At 40.8% G+C, this 26,823-nt stretch overlaps 1 protein-coding gene across 1 annotated transcript; it reads right to left on the bottom strand.

The window, feature by feature from the left end:
* Window positions 1–150: 150 nt before the first annotated feature.
* On the bottom strand, window positions 151–19,599 carry LOC121398114 (RING finger protein 112-like). The gene is made up of 15 exons (XM_041576701.1): window positions 19,540–19,599; window positions 16,563–16,845; window positions 15,528–15,725; window positions 14,595–14,714; window positions 14,288–14,386; window positions 13,720–13,770; window positions 12,654–12,710; window positions 12,306–12,380; window positions 11,649–11,772; window positions 11,431–11,561; window positions 10,602–10,655; window positions 5,936–6,010; window positions 3,923–4,123; window positions 3,519–3,593; window positions 151–2,342 (listed from the first exon to the last, which is right to left on the bottom strand). The coding sequence occupies exons 2-15, from the start codon at window positions 16,836–16,838 to the stop codon at window positions 1,941–1,943; spliced, it is 1,938 nt and encodes a 645-aa protein (XP_041432635.1). The 5' UTR covers window positions 16,839–16,845; window positions 19,540–19,599; the 3' UTR covers window positions 151–1,940.
* Window positions 19,600–26,823: the final 7,224 nt, after the last annotated feature.

The following is a 26,823-nucleotide window of genomic DNA, read 5'->3' as shown; positions in this document are numbered from 1 at the left end:
TGCTCCCTTTTCTGATCTTTGCAGTCCGAGAAGTCCCAAGAGTCTCCACAGCCTGTTCCCCCTTTGACCTATTATATGGGAGACATCCGAGTGGAGTACTGGATTTATTAAAGGAGTTTTGGGAAAAAATACTGTTCAGTATCTCCTGGGTAAGTTTGCCAGAGCAACATTTTAATTGAAATGCTCATCTTTGGGTATTTCAGCCAGGAGATAAAGTTACTCCTCCCTTCCTCAGAAAGCAAGCTCTTAGCTAAATGGTTTGAGGTATTGTGCAGGAGCGGAGAAGTAAATTACAAAAATGCATGTCGAAGTGGGGTCCTTTTTGGGGTTTGCTGGCTACTACCACCGCTTTATTACTCTACACAATTACTTCTCCAATTACATGGTTTTCAAATACTTTTCCTTTCGGATCCAACACAGGCCTGGGAAGGCAAATCAAAATATAGATTTCCTTTCAAGACAAGGGTTGGAGAGTTGGGCTTCAGACACGGGAAGTCATTTATCAACACCGGGCAAATTTGCCCATGGGCAATAACACACGGCAAACAATCACATTGCTGATTTCATTGTTCTACTTGCAGTTGGCATTAAAAGGCTATTCACTGATTGGTTGTTATAGGTAACTGCCCCTGGGCAATTTTGCCAGGTGTTGATAAATGAGTCCCAGGGTCTCCCGCAAACAGTATGCAAAGCAGATGCTACAAACTGACCAGCTGGGTCTGTTTAGCCTCAACTGGCTAATAAAGAGACATTAAAGCCTAGCTAGTCAGTTTACAGAAGACATAGGAGCATATTTACTAAAGGATGCTGTAATTTCACCAAAAATTGAGATCCCCCACAAAATCACCAATTTACTGTAAGGAGAATACAACAAGTTTTGGAGAATTAACTTTGCAGTAGTAAAAATTCTGTTTGCATCAGCATAAATTGGCATCTCTTCTCCAGGTGAAATCTCTCCAGTGAATTTTCTCCAATTTACTATGAGCACCAGAACGAATTTTCACCAAGAGAAATGTCTCCACATTCAGGCTGGTGAACTACCATTTTAAAGATAGAGCAGGGACTTTTGAATCCCCTTATGTACGTTGCCCCTCCAAACTTATTCTCCATAGTTTGTATCTTCACGGCAAAGATCCTCTAGAGAATTATGCCAGGAGCAAATTCACCACATTTCTCTTGAAAAAGTTTACTTGCGATTTTTTGTAAATATGAGAAGTAATGTGAAAATACACCCAGCGAATGAAGGTGAATTGTGATAAAGGTAGAGGAGGAGAAAATTCATAGAACTCATGTGAACCCAACACATTGATAACTATGTGCCTGTTCATACACAATTGCCTGTTCAGAGGTCTGTGATACTGCTGCCATTCTGTTAACATTGAACCATTATTACTGCTGGAAGCTATTTTGTTGTCCTTGCTGGTTTATGAAAAGTGTTGCAAACACCTTTAAAATGCCCCCCCCCCAAACCAACTAGAATGCAGGGATTCATCACATGTTGTTTACACCTCCACTATTCCATCTGTTATTATAGGCTAGTCAAGATGTGGCGGAGGTGCTGCCATGATTAAAATGATTATAGGATGGGGGGTCATTACCAATGGGTAATCACAATTTCTCAGATTGCAAGCAACACTTGTCTCCTTCATGTCATTGGCCAGTATAAATCAGGGAGTAAAGAGGAGGGTGCTTCCTGATGATTTATAGGATATACAATATAATTATTATTCTAGGTAATGCATGGTAAAGGGATAAAGTACTGTTAAGAGAGGGTTACCCTTCACATACATGTATTATTGTCAACAAAAGATTGAAGTACTGCTCCTTATACAGTGTTTATTATCCTGACTATTTATAAGACTATTTTCTGTTTCTACTTTGTGCTGCTACTCATACATTAACTAGGGGCATTTCTATCATCTCTAGACCATTGTTTCCTATTAAGTATTAGTAATTGGCCTTCTAAGTACAACTTTACCCAAAATCAGAAATGTTCCCCCTCCAATGACTCCTGCCATGACTGGGGCAGTCATTATAGCTCCAAGTTGCGAGACACCAAATATCCATAGGGCTCCTACTCCTGCTGACCCAAGCGCCCCACGCATCAAAATCCGTAGCCTCCTAGAATAATAGTTCTTAGAATATTCATTGGAGAACTTCTTCTGCTGTTGACGCAAATACAGTTTCATCTCATCCAATAGTCGCTTCTCTTCTTGGTTATCAGTATTGCCTATTAAATTCTTAAAATCAGCCAGGAACTTATTAACACCCTCATTGATCTTGCGCTCCATTTTCGATGGTTTTGAAGTCAAGTTTGCGAATAGAGTAGATGTTTCTGCTGCCTAGGTGGAAAAAGTGTGGCACTTAATACAAGTCAGTGGCTTCACAATGTCAATTCTAGTGAGTACTGCTGTCTACTGAACATTCATCAGAACGGAGTGAAGTAACATGTTATGACAATAAGTCAGATCCTTATACCATGTACCTTGTTTTGGACCTAGATCCTCGCAGGCAGAGCAGACTGTTGGGTTTTCACAATCTGGTAGAAAGGCACCGTTATTCTAGGACAGGAATCCCCAACCTTTAGAACCCGTGAGCAACGTTCAGAAGTAAAAGGAGTTGGGGAGCAACACTAGCATGAGAAATGTTCTTGGGGTACCAAATAAGGGCTGTGATTGGCCATTTAGTAGCCCCTATGTGGACTGTCAACCTACATTGAGGCTCTGTTTGGCAGTGCACCTGGGTTTTATGCAGCCAACACTTGCCTCTAAGCCAGGAATTCAAAAATAAGCACCTGCTTTGAGACCACTGGGAGCAACATCCAAGGTGTTGGAGAGCAACATGTTGCTCAAGGGCTACTGGTTGGGGATCACTGTTCTAGGACATGTTTACAGTTTAAACTGTGGAACACTGTTCAGCTAATACACAAGTAAATGAGGCATCTCTGTGCAGATAGCAAGGACTTTCCACTCAACCTACTGTATGTAGTCTTAACATGGAGATTGTCTGTCACCAGGATTCCTATGATCTAACTGAGTGGTCCCCAACCAGTGGCTCACTAGCAACATATTACTCACCAACCCCTTGGATGTTGCTCCAAGTGGCCTCAAAGCAGGTGCTTATTTTTGAATTCCAGGTTTGGCGGCAAGTTTTGGTTTCATAAAAACGAAATATATTGCCAAACAGAGCCTCCTGTAGGCTGCCAGTCCATATAGGGGCTACCAAATAGTCAATCACAGACCCTATTTGCCACCCCATGGACTTTATTTCATGCTTGTGTTGCTCCCCTACTCTTTTTACATTTGAACGGATAAAAAAAGGTAAGAGGTTATCACCTGGCTAAGAATAGGACTACTTGTCTCAATATCAATATTAGTCTTATGCCATATATTATCCTAAACATGACAAACTAGCTTTATATAAAGCATGTAAACAAACTACCAAGACAGAGCCTAGTGGTGAAATACATGTAGATATAAAGGAGTGAACATGTAAAATACAAGACTACAATTACTCACCCTACACAGGAGGAAATCATTAAACTTCTTTTTAATGATCTTCTTGCTTTCACGATGTTTATGTTCATAGAACTTCTAAATGGAACAAGTAATAGAAAAAAAAACCGTCACTATATAAAATATCCCGGATGAGACCATCTCATGGAACTTTCATCAGATTGTTTCTTTCAGTGCCTTCCCTAATATAACTGCATTACCATTATCATAGCCACCAGTCACCAATAATATTGGTCTTAATTGTATATAACAAAAATATAATTTAAAAATACATGAGTACCTATGTAAATCAATGATGCAAAAACACAGATTATTGGCAATGAGCTAAATGGCTATGCCATAAACAAACATTGGTACCCACCAGGCACAATCCATTCCTTATAATACAAAGGTTTTTCACTTGATACCTTGGAATAGTCTTGGCAGAACTTTCCCTGCTGTTGGTGCGTGTAGGATTTCAGGTCTGTGAGCCATTGATTTACTATTCCATCAGTGTCCTCTATAGAACCTTTCAATTTTTCCTGTAATTCACTGGCACCAATGCTAATTCTGCTCTCCAATGTAGCTGGGAGCACATTCTTATTTATCAGGTCAGACATTTCTGATGCCTAGGACGGAAAATAAGAAAAAGAGATTGTATGGAACAACCACTAATTAAACATCAAAAGGCCATGTCCAAGGAGAAGCAAAGGTTTCACCAGTGACCACCAGTGATTCCAGATCCTTACCTATCAATACAAAAAGACACTCTTGCTCTTCACCAACCATTTTCTGAGCACTATGCCATCATCTTCTATTATTCTCTCAGGTGTCCCCTGCAGGAATGTTATGAGGTCTACACAGTGCAGAAATGAATTCTGTACTGCCTCTATGCTCACCCAAGTCAAATGAATGATTCCCAGAAGACTGGAAGAAGATGCTGGCACAGCTTCCAGAAAACAGGGTGGTTGTACCTAGCCAGGGAAGCAGTTAAACAACTAACACTCAGCGATTTTACCTTTACTTCTCCTTCCAGTTGGACATGTTTCCTACAAGCTGACTCATCGATAGCACCCACTTACTAGGCATTGGGTCAAGGAGACAAATAGCTAATTTAATGCTGAAGGTGTCAGTGTCACTTTAAAGGGATACTGTCATGGGAAAAAAAACATTTTTTCAAAATGAATCAGTTAATAGTGCTGCTCCAGCAGAATTCTGCACTGAAATCCATTTCTCAAAAGAGCAGATTATTTTATATTCAATTTTGAAATCTGACATGGGGCTAGACATATTGTCAATTTCCCAGCTGTCCCAAGTCATGTGACTTGTGCTCTGATAAACTTCAGTCACTCTTTACTGCTGTACTGCAAGTTGGAGTGATATCAATCCCCTTCCTTTTCCCCCCCAGCAGCCAAACAAAAGAACAATGGGAAGGTAACCAGATAACAGCTCTCTAAAGGTGGCCATACACGGGCCGATAAAAACTGCCGACAGACCGCGTCGGCAGCTTATTGGCCCGTGTATGGGGCCCCGCGACGGGCTTCACCGATCGAGATCTGGCCGAAAGTCGGCCAGATCTTGATCGGATGGGACAGAAAATCCCGTCGGATCGCGGCCGCATCTATTCGTTGATGCGGTCCCGCGATCCGACCGCCCGTTTGGGCATCGTTAGGATCCGATCGTTGGGCCCTAGGGCCCACGATCGATCAGCCCGATATTGCCCACCTCAAGGTGGGCATATCGGAGGGAGATCCGCTTGTTTGGCGACATCGCCAAACGAGCGGATCTCTCCATGTATGGCCACCTTAACACAAGATAACAACTGCCTGGTAGATCTAAGGACAACACTCAATAGTAAAATCCCATGTCCCACTGAGACACATTCAGTTACTTTGAGAAGGAAAAACAGCAGCCTGCCAGAAAGCATTTCTCTCCTAAAGTGCAGGCACAAGTCACATGACCAGGGGCAGCTGGGAAATTGACAAAATGTCTAGCCCCATGTCAGATTTCAAAATTGAATATAAAAAAATCTGTTTGCCCTTTTGAGAAATGGATTTCAGTGCAGAATTCTGCTGGAGTAGCACTATTAATTGATGTGTTTTGAAAAAAAAATGTTTTCCGATGACAGGATCCCTTTAAGAAGGTCCGTAAAATTTAACCTAATGAAACAAAATGGAATACAAAGCATTTTCCAATATATATTATATCAACATTTAGTCAAATACAACGTGAATCTCCATAAACCTTGGAGAAAGCATTGAACGGTAGCCTTCTACTAAAAAGGCAGCCATCCCTTTCTTCAGACTATTGTATGTGCCAGTACAACTGGGTGTGTGAAACAACAACCACAAATTTTAGCATATGAAAAAGGGTACAAGCTAAAATATCTACACAGAGGGCAAGGTTGTACAGTATATGTATATGAATGTTTCCTAACTCACCGTCTCCATTATAAAATTCCAGAATTCTTCTTTAATATTTTCCAATTTCTTGTGATTTTCAAATGCAGAGTACAACTATAGGAAAAAATGAAGAACAAAAAAAGGATTATAAAGGCCATAAGAACATCATCCAACTTTACTGAGGGTTCTTTGCAACCGTGTTTTCCCCAGCATGCAATATATGCTGAGTAATATTTTTTTGCTTAAAATATATACAGTTTTTTTCCTATGTATAAGGTGAATTTGGTGCTAGTCTCATAAAACATCACTTCTGAATTAATGGCATCTTTATATAATGAACCCACGATTATGTTACACTTTACTATTCTTTTGGCAATTTTTGTGTTGGAGTAGGGTTTCTTTGCCTCAATGTATAAAAACATACAAGTAGGGGGTCAGAGGGGACATATCTCAGTTCATATACAAATAGGGGCAGATTCACTAACTTCGAGTGAAGGATTCGAATGAAAAAAATTCGAATTTCGAAGTATTTTTTGGGTACTTCGACCATCGAATTGGTTAAATTCGTTCGAATTCGAACGAAATCGAACGATTCGAAGTAAAAATCGTTCGACTATTCGACCATTCGATAGTCGAAGTACTTTCCCTTTAAAAAAAACTTCGACCCCCTAGTTCGGCAGATAAAACCTACCGAACTCAATGTTAGTCTATAGGGAAGGTCCCCATAGGCTTGCCTGGGATTTTTTGATCGAAGGATTTTCCTTCGATCGTTGGATTAAAATCCTTCGAATCATTCGATTTGAAGGATTTAATCGTTCGATCGAACGAAAAATCCTTCGATCGATCGAACGAACGTTTAGCGCTAAATCCTTCGACTTCGATATTCGAAGTCGAAGGATTTCAATTCGAGGGTCGAATTTCGAAGTATTTTTAACTTCGAAATTCGACCCTTAGTGAATCTGCCCCATAGTATTAGGGCAAGATTTGACTCTTGATCTTCTTTCAATTACTTCACCTTGGTGAACAAAAATTGCACTTTTTAAACGAATAGGAACTCTTCCTTAACTGTTTCTTAAATCTGTTTTCTCTCCATGAACTGAATGGTCTGCGGTTTTTTAGGGTTAAATAGCCTCTCCTTCTAGACAGAAAAGACTAACCCTTCAGTTTCTGCCTTCTCCCACTTTGTGGTGCTCCTAGGGACTTAGAAAAAATATAACTAGAAATCTTGGGAGCAACTCCACCAACTATCTTCTTTCACAATTCCTCTCTTATCCTCAAGGAGCGGTTGGGTTAATTTGCAACTGAGTAGCACTGTTTTAAATCTACTCAATCAACTTTTTTATTAATAGCACCAGTCACTTTTCTATATTACTACCTCAATTATCACGATACAAATGTTGTAAGAGGTCCTTTTTCAACTAGTGGAGCACAGGCACTTTATAAAGTTTCTCAATGAATTATAATTCTCTCTTATTTTAACATAAATACTAGGAATTGTGAAATTAATAAATACTAGAGTCTTTTTAGAATCAACAATGGATAAAATATACACAGAGTTGGTGTAGCGACAATCAATATTTTATTGGTTGTATTTATTTAAGCACTGCACTTTACGTTTTCGGTATAAGTTGAGGGATTTTATATACTTCCACTAACTGAATGGTGAATGAAAAAGTTGGTCGCTGAAAGAATCAATACATGGTCTACAGAGGTGAGGGTTGGTTTTAACCGTTGAAGGCATTTTGCAGTCACAAAGCAAGGTTCTCTCCTCTCTTCTCCCTTCTACGATTAATTTTACCCTTGTGTGCACTGTAGTTTTACGAAACAATTTAATAAAGAAAGTTAGTGAAACCCTTTTTAATACAAATAGTCAGCCAGCATTCACCACTTTGATTTTTACATGTAGCGACCAGGTGCACGTCAAATGGTGTCCACTTCCACCAGCTTCAATATCCCTAAATCACAGTAGACAGCTGCTATTTCCTTATTCAAAAATCTGTAATATTAAAAACATAAATAAAAATCCAGTTAAAAACATACTTAGCGGAATATAGAGTGTAGATGATATTCTCGGTTTAGGCCATGGGGCTCCATGGTTTCTAAGCAACGTATCCACCATGCTTCTTTCTTTAGCAATTCCTTATTTCTATCCCCTCCCCGTCAAAGTTTGGGCACATTATCTAAAACTTGGAACTTTAATTGTTGGACCCCATGGCCTTTTTCCACAAAGTGGCTTGCAACCGCCTGATCTGTTTTCTTTAATCTTATGGCGGACGTGTGTTCCCGTATCCTTTCTCGTATCATGCGGGTGGTCTGCCCCACATATAAATACCCGCAAGGGCATTTAACGATATACACTACGAAAGTAGATGTGCAAGTGTAGTATCCCCTGATCTTAATGGGGTTACCCTTACGTGGATGGTACACAGTGTCTCCCTTTTGACAATTGGAGCAACAGTTACAGGAAAGGCACGGGAAAGTCCCATTGTTTTTTGGGCGTAATACACTTTGCCTAATTTGTTTACCCCCCAGGTCCGATCTCACCAGCATAGAGCCAAGGGTTCTATTTTTTTATATAACATGAGGGGTAAAGCCTGAAAGGCTTCCACAGTGGGTATCCCCTCCTTAAGTAAACTCCAGTGTCTATTAATAATTTTAGCCACATCCTTACTTAAAGATGCGAATTTAGAAATGAATGGAATTCTCTTCGTTTTATTCTTATGTTTACCCTGATGTTTACACTCCTTTCGGTCACCCTCAATTTCTTTCTACTTTCGTAGTGTATATCTTTAAATGCCCTTGCGGGTATTTATATGTGGGGCAGACCACCCGCATGATACGAGAAAGGATACGGGAACACAAGTCCGCCATAAGATTAAAGAAAACAGATCAGGCGGTTGCAAGCCACTTTGTGGAAAAAGGCCATGGGGTCCAACAATTAGGGGCAGATTTACTAAGGGTCGAATATCGAGGGTTAATTAACCCTCGATATTCGACCAGGAACTAAAATCGTTCGACTTCGAATATCGAAGTCGAACGATTTAGCGCAAATCCTGCGATCGAACGATCGAAGGATCATTCGTTCGATCGAACGATTAAATCCTTCGAATCGAACGATTCGAAGGATTTTGATCCAACGATCGAAGGAATATCCTTCGATCAAAAAAACGCAGGCAAGCCTATGGGGACCTTCCCCATAGGCTAACATTGAGTTCGGTAGCTTTTAGCTGCCGAACTAGGGGGTCGAAGTTTTTCTTAAAGAGACAGTACTTCGATTATCGAATGGTCGAATAGTCGAACGATTTTTAGTTCGAATCGTTCGATTCGTAGTCAAAGTCGTAGTCGAAGGTCGAACTAGCCCATTCGATGGTCGAAGTAGCCAAAAAAACACTTCGAAATTTGAAGTTTTTTTAATTCGAATCCTTCACTCGAGCTTTGTAAATGTGCCCCTTAAAGTTCCAAGTTTTAGATAATGTGCCCAAACTTTGACGGGGAGGGGATAGAAATAAGGAACTGCTAAGAGAAAGAAGCATGGTGGATACATTGCTTAGAAACCATGGAGCCCCATGGCCTAAACCGAGAATATGATCTACACTCTATATTCCGCTAAGTATGTTTTTAACTGGATTTTTGTTTATGTTTTTAATATTACAGATTTTTGAACAAGGAAATAGCAGCATAGGTATGGAGAAGGAGGCTCCACCGACAAAACAAAATATAGTATGATTAAATCTTTTTTGATCTGTAGTTTATGATGTATTTAAGGATTGAGCCACAAGATGGCGCTATACAAGGTCATATAAAAATGTGTTACCATGTGTGAAACATTAACTTGATAAAGGGCCATGCGGCTTGAAACGTTGTTGCGATTGTTCAGATGATAAAGCCATGAAGTTACAATAAAGGCTTTTTTAAACAATCTTCAAGACTGGTGCTGTCTACTGTGATTTTGGGACATATCTCAGTACCCAGAGGTCCTCTAGCAGCTCTGAATTCTAGAGCTTTGTGAGCTTTATTCGAATAGCTCACACCTCGTTTGGTTTCTAAATTAAGAAAAAACTTGAATGTAACAAAAAGTCGAATCAGTGTTGTCGGGATAAAAACTTTGAATACTTGAATTGATCGAGTTTTCAGCGGGAAAAATGTGAATTGCTTGAATTAATCAAGATTTCGAGCAAAACCCACTGAAAAAAAACTGGAACATCATGAAGGCAGTCTTCAAATGGTATAAGGGACCTCTGCCATTCATGACCTCAATGGGTTTGAGATGGAGTATTTTCAGATTCGAGCTATTGCCAGCTTCTGGGTTTTTTTAAAAACCCCAAAAAATTTAGTTTTTAAAAAAAAAACTTTTTAAAAACTTTCATACTGAAAAATACCCTCGAAAACTCATATTTTTCATGGGAAAAACAACTCGACCTTTGATAAATGTGTCCCTCAATTCTTGCCCTTAAAGATATCATCTGTCCTGTCCACCTGCAGAGGAGTGAACTGAATGTCATGGGATGGGACAGTTGCCTACACGAATCTGGGAGTCTCAGGCAATGCCTGGGAAAGGCGGATGACTCAGTAGGAGCCTGGTCTTGGTTCTCTAATTGGAGGGAACAACTAAAATCTTGAGCACTCAGTCTAACCCATGCTGTATTGTTTTATTGCTGACCAGGACAAGTAGGTTCTTTTTTCATTTTAAGTATTAAGTTTTTACCTGCAAAGGGGAGGCACATCTGTATTGCTCATTATTCCAACTTTTCACGATCGTCTGTAAAGAAACAAAGAGTTACTTGCTCTGGTATGTAGGGAATAGTGATCTTACTTACACCCGCCTCATCCTTGGTGCCTGTGCATTAATCCTTAGTGGCTTCAGTCTAGAATGACTTAATATATTAGAAACCCATGTATCTTCAGAACAATACGCTTATTACGCTTGAATCTACATCAGAACTCAATGGACTTGTGAAGTCGGTAGAAATTAATTGGGTGGTTGGGGGTGCCAAATATTTTGGTATCCTCAATGATTAGGGCTTTTCTTGTCCTTCAAAGCCCTCTTCTCTTAGAGTGTGTATCATTTGTTTGTCTTGAGATGCGGTTACTTGCATCTCTGAATATCATTGGTGCAAAAGTAAATATGCCCCTCTGTAATCAGGCTTTGCATTCCTTTGTGCTCCTTTGTTTAGAGCATCACGGGTTTGGGTGAGAAAGTTTATGCTCTGGAATTTAATTTATTTCTATTGCGTCTGGCACAAAGATCAAGAAAATCATCCCTCTGAATCTTTCTCTTCATGAGTAAAAACCTGCTGAAGGACTTCATAAGGGTCAATTCATAAGAGTGCAAAAGGGAACATAATGTGCACTGAAACCTACTTTAGGCAGATGCTGTAGGCCTCCAGCCCGTACATGTAATTCAGATGTGCAAGTTAGGGAGTGCCAGTGGGTGCAGGCCTAATAGAACCTTGTCCTTACCACCTGCTCTATGGTACGTACAGGGGTCTTACAAACCCATCTGCTCTTGTTTTAAAAAAAAAAAAAACCCACACCTTCAATATTCTCGCCAGCTGTGAGCAGCTCATTTTCCTCCCGTTCTTATCAGTTTTAACGTGGCGCCACAAATTGCCCACCAGTTCATATATGTAAGCTCCCAGGAGATTCTGGAAATCCTCTGTCGTATCTGCATAAAAGGGGACAAGCAAAACAAGAAAAATGTTTTGGTGATTGTGGTTGAAGAGAAAGAACAGAGACAAGAGTTTGGTGTTACCTGTCAACTCCCCTTGACTTGCATTCAGAAGCTCTCTCTCTGGGTGGGGTAGAAGGCAGCAGGCCACGGATGAGTTTCTCAGGGTCTCAGACACCAATCTGTATCTGGACTGGCTTTGTAAAATCTTTTAGAAAACAGCAAACAAAAAGCATTGTGTTCTAGTAGTGTTTCATATTCATCTAATTGCCCCCGTTCTACGTGAGAGTCCTGCTTTTTCAGCTGTAGTTCTATCCCTGGTGCCTTCCTCCCTCATCCTACAGCTTATTTTCCAAATCTGCTTTTATTTACACAGGCATTATCCTTACCCATCCCTATCAGTTGTTTCTATTGACTCTATCTGGTCTTGTGCTCTTTTAACAAATGCTTCCTTGACCTCCTCACTTCTGCCAAAGTCCTTCCAATTCTCTATGATTAGTTCCTTGTTTCCTCTTTAATGTGCTGTTCTTCTCCTCAAGTATCTTTCTCCTTAACCATTGTGCCCTATAACCACTTATTCTCCTGATAACATCTCCCCACCTCCAATGTATTTGTTTTTGCATCATTGATTTCTTACTGAACATCAACTTCTTAGTGAACATCAATAAGCCAAACAAGGAGCCAACACACTGAACTGTTGTCACATTCCCTCCTATTTAAGACTGTTAATGGAGCTCGTACCTCAGTTTGCAATCTTTTGTAGCTCTGACCATCTTTGTTTTCATTATGATAGTCATGTACAAGGATATCCAGGTGCTGTAGGACAAAATATCATCAGTAACAGCTGGAGCTGGATGTTCAACTCATTGGAATAATATATAGTTGGGCTGTGATTTGCTGGGCATTGAACTTGTGCAGATTATAAAGCTGGACAGATGTGATCCATCAGAGAAAGTGTTTTTGGATACTTGGAATAGTATTATGGGATAGATATATGTGGCCCAGGCATATCATTAAGCTAAATATTTCTTCATATAGCATCTAGTGACTTTCTGAGCATGATGTGATAGACTCCTTGTATATATTTACCTGTAAGGAATGCAATTCAAAGAATTTTCCTACAAGCTCTGCAACATTGAGATACATCTATAAATACGGAAATAAAACAGGCTTCAATGTACTATAACCAAATGATCTTAAATACAATAACTAAATGATCTTAAATACAATATCAGAACCCTCTGTATTACTTGCATACAATGAGTCTTTTGGAATAGAGATGAGGAGAGTCCACCGTTGTGTTAAGTATTTCTATTTTACATTCACTTTTTAAAGCCTCCATCAAATGTAGCAGATATTTAAAAAAATCTATGTCAAAACTAGTATTTATTATATATACAGAAGTTGTTGAGATGTTTCTGATTTTAGTAGTAAGCTCCCTCATTCTGTGAGTGCCAGACTGACAGATAAAGCAATGGGTTGTACCAGTAGAGCAGTGGTCCTCAACCAGTGGCTCTTGAGCATCTTGGACATATTGCTCACTAAACCCTTGGATGTTGCTCCCAGTGGTCTCAAAGCAGGTGTTTATTTTTGAATTCCTTGCTTGGAGGCAAATTTTGGTTGTATAAAAACCAGGTGTACTGCCCAAAAGAGCCTCCTGTAGGCTGCAAGTCCACATAGGGACTACCAAATAGCCAATCACAGCCCTTTATTGGCAGCCCATGAACCTTTCTCATGCTTGCCTTGCTCCTTATCTCTTTTGACATTTGAATGTGGCTCATGGGTAAAATAAGGTTGAGGACCTTTGCAGTAGAGAATGGTGCAGGAGCATGGGTCAGTTAGTGATTTCTCTGGTCAAACAAAATGATCCCAGTAGGAGCCAGTGATCTGATAAATCCAGATGCCAAAACAGCAAATTGTTTTGCAATAGAAAAACATTGGGTGGAAATCTCATGTTCTGAATTCTTTCTGTACTTGGCCAAAATACATGGAATTCATTATGAGAGTTGGGAGGGTTTTAGACTGCTACAGTTTAAAAGGGACAAAAAGGAGCACAACTTTTATCCAGTTATATTGCGTGTATAAACAAAAAACAAAAAACTTTCACAAGCCAACCCATACTCCCTTGTTTTTTCATGAATAATTCAAGTCTTACCTCAAGATAATCCAATTCTTCTGTTTTCAGGCCAAAGAGAACATTGAAAATCTATAAAATAGCAGCATGAGAATAATAATCGGTATATTGGAGATAGGCCTTTCTTCAATGAGCCACCATTTAATGGGGAGGTATTGGTCATGAAAACTTAGTAAAGTATTTAGCTCAACTTTGTCACCATAAGGGATGGACAGATAGGAGCCTTGTCAGGAGCCTCTTCACAGTGGGGAGCCCAGAGAGATGTGGTAGCCCACTTTGTGCCCATGATTTAAGGGGGGATAAATGGGGTGAGGGTAGATTTTGGGCATAATTGCATAAATAAAGCAGATCATGGACATAATCAGGGGTTTCTATATAGATAAACACAAGGAATGGGTTTCTTCCAGGTAACTATGTTTGTTTCAAACCTCAAAACATACAGTCAGTTTATGTGGCACCTGATAAACAGATTCTAGTGTTTGTGACTGTCATAGGGAGCTTAAATTGTAAGCTCTGCGGTGACAAGGACTGAAGTGAAACAGGTCAGTCTCTGTATAGTCTGTGGAATACAGTAACTTGTATGACTTACCAGACATGAGCTTAGTGCTGCTGATATAGCAGAGAGACTAATCCCAGAGTCACTGGAGCTATCCAACGAGTCTTCTGTGTCCAGGACAAACACTGCCATCTGCACAAAGAGAGAGCTTATAAATGACGGTAATACAGAATTATAATAAATATACTAATTACAATGATAAGATACTGAAATACAGTGAGGTCAATATACTCATACAGAGCAAATTTGTGCCAGGAACCCTAGCAACCAATCAACAATAGTCGAGGGAGGTTTGTCTGGAGGAAAACAAGGACCAAAACAGGGGCAATTGTATTCTCACCTTTTCTCCATAATGTTCTAGAATGAACGGCCTCCTCCAGATCCAGATGCCATTACCAGTTATTCCAAAGCCACGTGCTGGCTCATTGCCTGATCCAAGGCTTAATGGCTGGCCTTTCTCCTGAATTAAAAATAAAATGTCACATTACCACTTGTGTTTCTATATCAGATAATGTAAAAATATACTCGATCTATACTGTAAGAAGGTGATGTCCATTAGCATACAATATAGTCACAGCTTCAATCAGGGTGTAGAGGGGTTCTTCAGTCAGGGACCACATGGCTAAGAATAACTGCCAAGAGAATATCTCCTGGTGGAAGGTCACATGTTGCACAGGAAGTGGTGCAATTGGTGGAGTGGATGGGGTTGACTGGCTTATGGGTGGGCTTTTGCATAATGGAGATCAGGGGTGTGACCATGTACAATATATGCAGTGCTTTTACAAAAAACTTTTTGTTGGGGCTCCATTCTACTTGTTGGCAGAACCCAGGGGATTGATGTAATAATCACTTACCTGTAGTAGTACACCAATTACCTTTGGCCCAGAACTTGTAGGAGCCCTCCTTATTTAGTGTGGGGGATGGGGCTTTAAATAATAATGGCGGCCCTGACTACAGAACCTGGAAGGATAAACTTGTCGTGGAAATATTTTTATTAACAAATATTTATAAACGTAGACTTGACTTTATATTGTAAACACGTGCTTGCCTATCATGGCTAATACAAGCCAAATGATCCAGAGCTTCTTCATTTTTTCTGCTAGTGGGTCTGTACTTTACTGTAGTCTATGCTCCTTCCCTTTATGTATGCCTTAATTAGATATGAGCAATTTCTACTTTCTCTCCAGTTCCCACCCTACCTAAAACTTTAAATTATACTTAAAGTTCACATTTTAAATTGGGTTTATTTTACCTTTTAACTTGGGTTCCTTACCTGGCAGGACAGAGCCTTTAGGATGCAGTTTATGAGGCAGGATTTACCTCTTCCTTTCTCTCCAATCACACATATTAGGCACACGGGGTAATCCAAGACCTCGTGGTTGAAGAGACAGGTCTTGATGGCAGCCTCATCTACTTGCAGTTGACCTGACTGATCGGTGTGAACAAACTGAATGGCAGAGTCCAGTTCCTCCTTAAATCCAAGAGTCAGAGAACAGATAAAAGAAAATCAAATTTCAATTCAATTTCTAACACCAATCTGCACCCCCAGCAGTTAGAACCTAGCAATGCCACTGAGCTCTAACATCCCCAGTATTTAGAATGGTGACTGCTCAAAGCAGTGGAACATATTCTGATGAACTGACACATGGATGAAGGATCTACAATTTGCCCTTTAGTTACTACAAACTATAGGGGCCATTTAAGAATGCACTACAGGGTGCAAAGTGCAAGTTTTGTTGCAAGTTGCAGGTGACATTTCAGTGTGGCTTGTATCACGGCTGGTGTGCAGCGTTAAAACTCCAACCTCCTGAGGGGACAGTGGAATTACCATTACATTCAGGATGGCTGTGGCACGTTCCCAGCATCAGTAGGCGCTCTTGTGCATGATTTAGCAGAAGAGGCAGGATCAATGCAGTGATACATAGTGCAACTATATGTAAGAGTGTTTTTGGGATATGGGTAGCTTTAATAAATAGCATCAATATGTGCATAACCTTGTGCCCGTTCTAGCTCTGCTGCACTTGTAACTGGGCCAACAGCCGATCCTAAATCCCAATTCCTTCCAATGAGAACCTCTAGGTGGGCAATGACAGGACTATAATTACCACCATCCTAACTGGGGAGTGAAGTCATGTGACCTGTTGTTTTTTTGCCAATTTCACTTTGGCACTTCATCTGTGGCACTCCAGCATCTCTTGTCCTTGAAACATTGGTTGTGGCTCAGCAGCAGTTGAAGAACCACCTACTTGAGATGATCCCATTTAACAAAAACCTTGTTAGAGCCTTCAACTCCTCCTCGATACCTTACCTTCTTGGTCTGCTTTGCTTTTACCCCCTCTTGGACCTTTGTGAGCACATTCCTGAGTCTGTAGACAGGAATCAGCTGATCTTTGGGACAAACCTTCTGGCACTCGGGGCAGAGGCAATTTAATTGTTGTGAGTTGTCCCAGTAATAAGCGATGCAATTTCTGCAGAAGGTGTGGCCACAGGCGATGGAGACTGGGTCTTCAAGCTCTTGGAAGCACACTGAACATACAAGTTCCTCCTTCAGATTCTGAAAGCTCGACGGGCCGTGCTGTTGCATGTTGTACCTAGGCACAGTAACATTATTCCAGTATTGTTAGCAATGAGCACAAGGAGACCATACGCATACAGGGTATATTTAAAGGGGACCTGTCATCCAGACATTAAAAGCTTTATAATAAAAGTCCTTTTCAAATTAAAAATTCAATTTCTTTTTTTCATTTTAATTAAAATATCCATACCTGTTATAAATGCATTTAAAAATCTCAGCTGTCAATCATGTATTGCCTGCCCCGCCTCTACGCTTCAGGCAATTACTGTCACTTTCCATTGTGCACTTCCTACTTGTCACTGCCCTTCTCATATTCCCCCTTCCTTTCTCGCCATCTAATTGAGCCGCCCAATGGGTATCAGGTCCACAATTCCTGCAAACTAACAAGATTTTGGAATGATGCAAAGCTTGCCTTAATAACAATGTTCACAAAATGGCTGCTGCCTGCTTGCTGTGATTATGTAATTCCACAACTGAAAAAAACACAACATAAAGAATATATATAGGGTAAGTAACGTTTATTTCGTTTGAAAAACCCTATAGAAAAGAATTTGAAATTATTTCTTACGGTGGCAGGTCCCCTTTAAGATGGTGGCAAACACCCAACATCTAAAGTATATGCCCTGTATTTGTGTCTGTCTTTATAGGGATAAGGGTTATTGAGAAGGGCTACAGAGAAGATATAAATTATTCCCGGAATTCCTTGTCCAGTGACCTATGCATAGAGTGACAAGAGATGCAGAACATGGGAAGCCATTTTAGGGTTGCCACCTGGCCGGTAAAACACCTGCCAAGGCCGGACCGATATTACAAATTTACCGGCAATGTAGTTGTTGGTAAATTTGTAATACCCTTAAAAAAAACCTTGGCCTGCCCCCATCCACTGGAAACGTAACTGTTCGCCTCCTTCTAGCCATTGCCGTGATGTGGCTCCACCTCCTTTTCCATCATGACCTGCCCCTTTTCATCACGGCCAACCCTTTTTGTTCCTGCCCCCACCACTGGCAACCCTACCCCACTTCCACTGAATGCAATAATGAGAATGTGCTGTACTTACAGTATCTCTCTCTCTCTCTTGGTCCTCTGGACTAGGTTGGCAAGCGGAGACTTGATGAAAGCTGGGTTGCTGTGCTCCCATGAGGGAGGCACCTGATTTGCTTTTGAGTCAGGGGCTGTGCACTTGCATCTTTGCCTAATCATGATTCACTTCCTTTGCCCCGGCCATTAGACGGACGGGAAGTTTTTTATTTATTATTATTTTTATTATGGCCGCCAGCTGGAGCCTTTTCTAAGGCAATCAATGGCATTGCACCCGCACACTCCAGCACCTTTTTTGTGTTTAGTTTGAGCACCCTGAATGGGCGTCATAGTCCTTTGGCTGGACCCTACGCCATGACACGCCCTGGGGGAAGCTTCAGCAGAACCCAGGGTAGACTGGACTCCCCCTAGCTTCAGTGAAGGGGAGTCCAAACGACCCCAAACCCCTTCGGGGGGGCGGGATAATGGGCCCTCCCTTTGGCTTCGGCGAAGGGGGACCCACCTGCTCAAGCTGCTCCGCGGGCAGTGCCTGGGACACTTTGGCAATGGAGCCCATGACTTTGGGTAGGACTCGGAAGAATGATTCAATATCATCTCTCTCTCTGGGGCAAATTCACTAAGATGCGAAGTTGCGCCAGGCGCAACTTCGCTGCACTTTGCCAGGCGTAGTTTCGCCAGCGCTTCGCAAATTCACTAAAATCCGAAGTTGCGCACAGGGGTAGCGTACGGTTGCGAAGTTGCGCTAGCGTTGATATGCTATATAAAGCGAAGTTGCGCTAGCGAAGGCTAATTTGCATACGGCGCCAAATTCAAATTTCAATGGAGGAATACGTATCAGCACTACAAATGGCTAGAAAACCTTCAAATCAGCAAATAAAAATGTTATTTTGCCCTACACATGTGCCCACTGTCTAGGTAAGTTGCCATGAGTCAGGAAATGTAGGGGGAAGGAAGGTGAGCCCCAAAAAATTTTCGATCTTTTTCAGCCTATCAGCCATCATGTAGAAAACACGCCAGCGTTTTTTGGGACTTAGAAAAAAAATTGACTTTTTTTTAAACAATCCCTATCTACTCTATTGCGCTTCGCCAGGTCTGAGGTGGCGAAGGAAGTCTGGCGTAAAAGGTAGCGTTCGCTACAATGCGCAAGTTAGTGAATTTGCGTAGTTTCGTCGCAAGCGAAGATTCGCCTGGCGTAAGGTTGCGAAGTAACACTAGCGAAACTACGCCAGCGTTCGTTAGTGAATTTACGCAGTAGCGAAAATGGCAAACGCTAGCGAATTAACGCTAGCCTTCGGCGCTTCGCGCGTTAGTGAATTTGCCTCTCTCTCCCTCTCCCTCTCCCTCTCTCTCTCTCTATATATATACAGTATATATGTGTGTGTATATATATATATATATATATATATATATATATATATATATATACAGCTCACCCCTTAAAACACTGGCTGCCACATAGAGTAGTAAATACCTGTAAGCTGAATGCCTGTGAGCCGAGCAGGATGTTAATGTGTTTACAGGCATTATTATAACAGGAAGCTGGTTGGGGAGAGGCTGACAGTTGCAGTTCTGATTGAGACTGCAGGAAAGAAACTTATGAACAAATACAGCCGGGACATATATACTGTATATATAAAACACATGTATAAAAGACACAACGCCATCGACTTACTCCGTGGATATCGGTGTGGAACACAGACAGTCCCTGCACGGATGAGTTTCAAAGTGAAAGTGAAACCTCTCACTCCAAGAAGAAAAACAGAGAAACGAATCTGCCAGTAAAATCACTGATTCCTGACTCTGTGGAGGGTCGTCAGCTCTCAGCTTTACTATCAGACACAGTAGCTTTTTCTCCATACCGGCCTCACTATGGGGCAAATTTACTAAAGGACGAATCGACTAACGCTGGCGAAAATTCACCAGCGCGACGTCATTTTGGGACTTCGCAGATTTACTTACAGCCGCTGACGTAAATTCGCTAGCGAAGGAGATAAACTGGAGCGCACTCTAATGCGAGGCGAATTTTCTCTCTGGCGAATGGACGTAACCACGCAAATTCACTAAGATGCGGATTTTACTGAACGTTACCTCTTGCGCCAGACTTGCCTTCAACACCTCAGACCAGCTGAAGTGCAATAGAGTAGATAGGACTTCCTCAAATAAAAAACTTTTCTAAGTCCCAAAAAACGCTGGCGACTTTTCAGTTTTTCAGGGTGATAGGCTGCAAAAGATCGTAATTTTTTTTTTAGGGTACCCGGCTTCCCCACTATATTTCCTAACATATGGCACATTAACTATACACTGGGCTCATGTGTTGGCCAATATAACAACTTTATTTTATTTTATTAAGGTTCCCCGGGCTTGTGTAGTGTAATGTATTTGCTGCAACATATACGTCCATTCAACTTTAACTTCCCGCCGTATGCAAATTAACCAACGCTAGTGCAACTTCGCTTTGCTTGCCGAATTAACGCTAGTGAAACTTCGCCATAGTTCGGCGCCCTGGACGCAACTTCGCATTTAGCGTTGTCCTGGTGAATTTTCACCTGGCGAAGTTTGGCGATGTGAGCAAAGCCGTCGCCGCCGAATTTCCGGAGGTTAGTGAATTTGCCCCTATATGCACTGGGGATGCAACGAATCCTTCTGCCCGGCCTAAACAAATCCCAATTCTAATTTGCAAATACAAAGTAAAAAATGTTTCCCCTTCCCACCCCTAATTTGCATATGCAAATTTGGATTTGGTTCAGTACTCGGCTGAATCTTTCGCAAAGGATTCAGGGGTTCGGCCGAATCCAAAATAGTGGATTCCTTGCATCCCTAATATGCACAGCAAGATGATTACCTGCACCCAAATCAATGGGGAAGCCTATGATTAAGTGTCTTTCTGTTGCACAAAACGCATAAGGCTGTTGTTTTTAATCATAATGTAAAATAAAAGTTTATATTATTAATACCAGGGGTCCCCAACCGCTGGGCCGCGGACCAGTACCAAGCCACGGGTTTAGCTCAAGAGGGCCGCCGAACTGGGTAGCGAGTTTGACGCAGACGTGCTGCACGTCTGACGCGGACGCATCGTGTGTTCTGACGCGGCGCACGTTTGACTTTGACGCAGTGTGTGTATGGGTTGGCGTGTCACCATGGCAACCTATGCATGGCACTTTCTACAGATCCCCAGTTGACCAAAATACTTTTTACATGGATTAAAAAAAAAGGATTAAATGGAACAAACAGTAATAGATTATATTAACTCTTTGGTCACTCACCCCCTCTCACCGCTCTCATATTACGAATTTACTATTGATACAGTATGTAATGATAAAGAATAATGATAATCTCTTAAGAACATGTCCAGATTTGAAATGGTTCCTTGAACCCAATTATGGGGCAAATTCACTAACCTGCGGAAATTCGCCCGGGACGGCTTCGCTCACATTGCCACACTTCACAAGGCAAAAATTCGCCAGGTCAACGCTAATTCACTAAAATGAAAAGTTGTGTGTAGGGTAGTGATGGGCGAATTTATTCACCCAGGCACGAATTTGTGGTGAATTTGCGTGATTCGCGGAACGGCCGCGAAAATTAGCCGGCTTCAGTTTTTTGGACGCCGGCAGATTTTCGCCCAAAAACGGACGCCGTTGGTGTCAAAAACCAGACACCGGTGCCATTTTGCAAATGTATTGCCGTTTTGCGAAATTCGCAAATTTTTCGGCAAAGTGAAATGGTGCAAATTCGCCCATCACTAGTGTAGGGCACTGAACGATGGCAAATTTTCGCTAACGCTAATTCGGCAAAACAAAGCGAAGTTGCGCTAGCGTTGGCTAATTTGCATACGGCGGGAAGTTAAAGTTGAATGAACGTATATGTTGCAGCAAATACATTACACTACACAAGCCTGGGAAACCTTAATAAAATAAAATAAAGTTGTTATATTGCCCTACACATGAGCCCACTGTATAGTTTATGTGCCATATGTTAGGAGATGTAGGGGGGAAGCCGGGTACCCTAAAAAAAAATTACGATCTTTTGCAGCCTGTCACTCTGAAAAACTGAAAAGTCGCCAGCGTTTTTTGCATTTTTTACATTTTTTTTTTGAGGAAGTCCTATCTACTCTATTGCACTTCGCCTGGTCTGAGGTGGAGAAGGCAAGTCTGGCGCAAGAGGTAACGTTCAGTAAAATCCGCATCTTAGTGAATTTACGTAGTGACGTCCATTCGCCAGAGCGCAACTTTGCCAGGCGTAAGGGAGAAAAGTACCGCTAGAGTCTAATCTCCTTCGCTAGTGAATTTACGCCAGCGCATGTTAGTAAATTGACGAAGTCCTGAAATGATGTCACGCTGGCGAATTTTCACCCTTTAGTAAATTTGCCCCTATTTCTTTACCCCCAAGTATACCAAGAAGTCTTGGAAAGGAAACAGAAGGACCCATTTATTTACTATAATCCTGTGAAAAACAATAAACTCTTTGCCTTTTGAACAACTAAGCCCAAGCCGACCTGAGTTGCTTAAATATTCCCAGCTCCAACACTGGGTATAGATAATCAATCATTTAAAGGAGAAGGAAAGCTATGGAGGCATTTTATTGCCAATAGATTGGCTGCAATAGTGCAAGCTAGAATGCTATATTTATTCTGTAGAATATTTTACCATACCTGAGTAAACAGCTCTGGAAACTCTCTGTTTGTTTAGAATAGGAGCTGCAATATTAACATGGTGTGACATCACTTCCTGCCTGAGTCTCTCCCTGCTCTGGGCTCAGATTACAGTAGAGGAGCAAACTGAGCATGCTCTTGCCCAGGGCAATGAGGTTTAAGCTGAAAACAGGAAGTCTGATACAGAAGCCCATGTGTACACAATAGAAGGAAAGAAATGCTGTGTTTCTTTTGACAGGGGACTCAGAGCAACATTACTTTGGGGGTTTACTGGTATATTTAGATGGACCTTTCTGATAAGGCTTACTTAGTTTTAACCTTTCCTTCTCCTTTAATATACATTCTATTCTGCTATCTATAAAACCTGGTGTCTCCAAACCTCTCCCATATCCCAACCCAAACCCAAATTACACGTAGCAATATTTTGGTTTTAACAGCTCATTTTGGTTTTTAATGTGTATTAATAAAATGTGTTTTAAATGTTGGGATTTATATTCATTTATATGTAACTTTGTCGGCTATGCTGATCTGTAATGCATGTATCATCCAGCAGAGGCGCTGTTTGTATGACCTATTTAAGGACGTAGTAATTGAAAACCTGTGAGCCTAATGGAGTTCTTCCCAAAACATGGCAGTTGATGTTGGCAAGCCCGGATGTTCCTCAACTTCGCCCCTAGGCCGCCAGGTCCTTGTAAATGTCTAAAATGGACTGGTCCAAATATTTGCTGACTTGATGTGTTTCTCTATCCTCATTTCCAGTTTCATTGTGGTTCTGCCAACATATTATTTCTCACAGGGACATTGCAATAAAGACTCAACATTGGTTGTATTACAGGTAAATAGGTACATGTCAGGCTAACCCAATATTATCACAGTCTCTTAAGGTATGGCACAGATCTGGACTAGTTTCTCCATCCAAACCAGCCGCTAGTTTCTTGTCTAACCCAGACTTTGCTCCAGGCACTTCTCGTGGGACTTTTTGTGCCCCAAAATAATTTGACAGTTTATTCCCTCACTAAAAAGACATTTTTGCTCTCTGTGCAAAAATTAACGAGACCAGTGTAATATCCCCCAACAGGAACTATTTAGGTTTCTTCAACATTACGTTCAGTCGTTATGGAAGGAGGACACTTTTCCACATCCAACTTCTTTTGAACTGATGTGTCCAGATACTCCCACAGAAACAGGCAATCTTTATCTTATCCTTATCCATATAGCTCATTTAATTCCAATAAATGACTTTTCCAACGCAGAAAATGAGACCTGCGGGTTTGTTTTGATCTTTAAACCTGGACAGATATTTTTAGAGACTCAGTCTTCCACCAATGGAACTTAGTCCTGGTGACACTTGGAAAATGGAAACCATCCTCTTCATCTATATTCTAAAAAATGAAAATCAATTGCAAATTGTCTCAGAATATCACTCTCTATATCATACTAAAAGTTAACTCAAAGATGAACAACCCCTTTAAGTAGTAACTTGTCTTAGTATATTGATGTATCCTTACAGAAATGTGTAAAACCAATTACCCTCCTCCTTTAATAACACCATGGACACCATGAATTCTCACTGTACAAGGTAATAACAGACGGCCTGTAACTAGACTGATTTTATCCCGAATTTGGAAAGGCCCAATTAATTTGAGCCAATTTACTAGCCAGTTTAATATTTTTGATGACGAGCCACACTTGATCTCCATCCTAAAAGGCAGTTCATTTTACATCTGTAAATCTGTTTGCCTGAACTTCAGTTGAGATGGAAGTCAACTTAAATGAATGAAGTGGAGTGTCAGGGAAGAGAGATGGAAGAAATCCATAATTCAACTGAAGGTAAAAATTGCACCAATCATTTTGGAGAAAGGCTACAAAGCGGCGTTGATATTGGTCAAGTGTCTGGTTTGTACTCTTTTCCCATGAGTCTGTGGATGAAAGGCACACGAAAGATACACTGAAAATGGATTCATCTCCAAATTCTATTTCCAACTATTAGTTGTAGATCTAGGTACCTCCTACAAATAAATGGAGAACAGACCTACAAACTTCAATCCCAGAAGCAATATTATAAAATAGTATTATAAGATGCCTACAAAACAATCTTTAGGTGATGTATTAACTCACTAAGAGAGAATGCTTTCACCCAAAAAGCACCTTCAACTTACTTCCGAGGGAGCACAGATCAAGGACATGATAAGAATACATGGTGGTCATGTCCAGAGCTTTGGGTTGCAACATTTCAGACAAATATACTGATATGTCTGTTTTTGCTTTCTTTTTCTTGAATACCCTGTTCAAGTCAGTTCTTACCATCTCAGATCTGTTGCCCTTTATCCTAGCCCCTACTCTCTCATGAAACCAGTTGCTCCCAGTATCAGCCATGTACAATCTATGCATTTCTTGTTTATCACATTTTTATAAATGCGCTTTCTGTTTACTGGAAGGGGCAGGTGTACTGTATATTGTGATCCAGTTTTGTGTTTTTATCTCCCTTCTGCCTCCAAGATGCTTTCACTTCTCCCTCTATAAAGGGCACGTTTGTTCAAAGTTACAGTAAGATCCACCGAGGAGATCGTGAAAGTCACATCGAGGGACAGATTTACAAACAGTAAGTAAAAGAAAGCGATCCACATGGATTCACATCAGCTTTAGGTTACTCATGCACACAGATAGGTAGGAAAGGTTTTGATTACTAAAATCCAATTTAATCTATTTTTTTTAATAAAGAAAGCTCAACCAAACTGCCATCCACGATTTTATCTTATTTATCATTAAAATAACCCGACAGAAATCAGATCTCAGAAAGACTCGATAAAATCGAGTGAACACCTAAATTGTACGTTTTTTTCTGACTTTACTCCCGAATCTGTGAATTTTTTCAGGTTGTTGTCCAGAAACCTTGAATTTTTCAGATTAACGGGCTAAACCCAGCACAGACCACAATATCTTCCAATTGGGATAGGTACCTGCCGTTGACTTAAACATGACCTGGACAGGTCTGAGATGCCTGATTTTTTATTTTAGCTTTTTGCAGCATCGGGGTTATTATATATAAATAAATATATAAAAATATTGCCCCAAAGAGCCGACCAGAAAAATTTGAGGTTTAGTAAATAACCCCCTTAAAGGAGAACTAAAGCCTAACTAAAGAAGTAGATAGAAATGTTGTACATTAAGTTTTGTGCTTCTGTACAAGCCCAAGGCAACCACAGCCCTTTAGCAGTAAAGATCTGTGTCTCCAAAGATGCCCCAGTAGCTCCCCATCTTCTTTTCTGCTGATTCACTGCACATGCTCTGTGCTGCTGTCACTTACTGAGCTTAGGGAGCCACTCACAATATACAGTACACATAGAATAGAAATGTCACAATATAAGGCTGATTAGTAATTAATACAGATAATTACTACATGGCAGCACAGAAACCAGTGCAATTAGCATCAGCTTATATTACAGCCAGGGAAGCTCATTTTCTGCTGGATAATTAGTGACGAGCCCTAAGCTTAGCTTCTCAACAGCCAATCAGAGCCCACTGAGCATGTGAGTGTCACAGACACTTTCCAAGATGGTGACCCCCTGTGACAAGTTTGAAGTCCTGGATCATTGCTGCTATTGACAAGCTCAAACTTTAGCCTCGTGCAATAAGTTCACTATATTAAATATGACATTTTAAGCCCTATTCATTTTTAGGGTTTAGTTCTCCTTTAAACAATAGCAAATGAGTGAACAAATATCTTTTATATTCTTATACTTGTATGAGATACACGATGATGATTTAGGTGAGTTTCCTCAATTAAATGTATTTATTTCTGCTGCAAACAAGTCAGTCCAGCTGTTTGGCAGAAATCAGTTGACGATGCAGAACATGATGGACTTTACTGTCCCAAAGGAAAGAATGGAGGAACATGTCCCAAAGTAGAAACCAAAAGAAAAGTTGTCCAGGTGCACCAGCCCCTAGTTGTGTGATGTTCCTCTTACAGTTAGTACTTACTTGAGGGTTGATGCTCTGGCAGGAGTCCCACCACATTGTAGAGATGTAATGATATGGGGTCACCATTGTTGTTTGACTAGATCCTCCTGTCAGACTGTCCAATAGTCACAAGATGACTTGCCACAGGGTAAAAGCAACCAGTAGTGCAGTATACAAAGAAGAAATATTTGGCAAAAAATAACATCAAAAAGAGAAACCAGTAAAGAACAAAAGATAAGGACAATGGTGAATGTGCCCCACCTCTTACTGAAAGCAAATACCAAATTCATAACAATTTTGCTTAGGGTTTGGCATTTTCCAGTAGATCAGGTGTGAGTTTATACAGGT

Source organism: Xenopus laevis, chromosome 9_10L, assembly GCF_017654675.1.
Source record: "Xenopus laevis strain J_2021 chromosome 9_10L, Xenopus_laevis_v10.1, whole genome shotgun sequence".
NCBI classification, from domain to species: Eukaryota; Metazoa; Chordata; class Amphibia; order Anura; family Pipidae; genus Xenopus; species Xenopus laevis.
The sequence above is the reverse complement of the archived record's forward strand: the minus strand, read 5'-3'. Positions and strand labels throughout refer to the sequence as shown.

What these genes read in the sequence shown, in the direction of transcription:
- LOC121398114 (XM_041576701.1), bottom strand. Translation starts at nt 16,838, where the DNA reads ATGCAACAGCACGGCCCGTCGAGCTTTCAGAATCTGAAGGAGGAACTT. An exon ending in TTGAATTGCATTCCTTACAG is followed by an intron (nt 12,381 to 12,653) that starts GTAAATATATAC and finishes TTTGTCCTACAG; the next exon opens with CACCTGGATATCCTTGTACA. An exon ending in ACAAAAGATTGCAAACTGAG is followed by an intron (nt 11,773 to 12,305) that starts GTACGAGCTCCA and finishes GTTTTCTAAAAG; the next exon opens with ATTTTACAAAGCCAGTCCAG.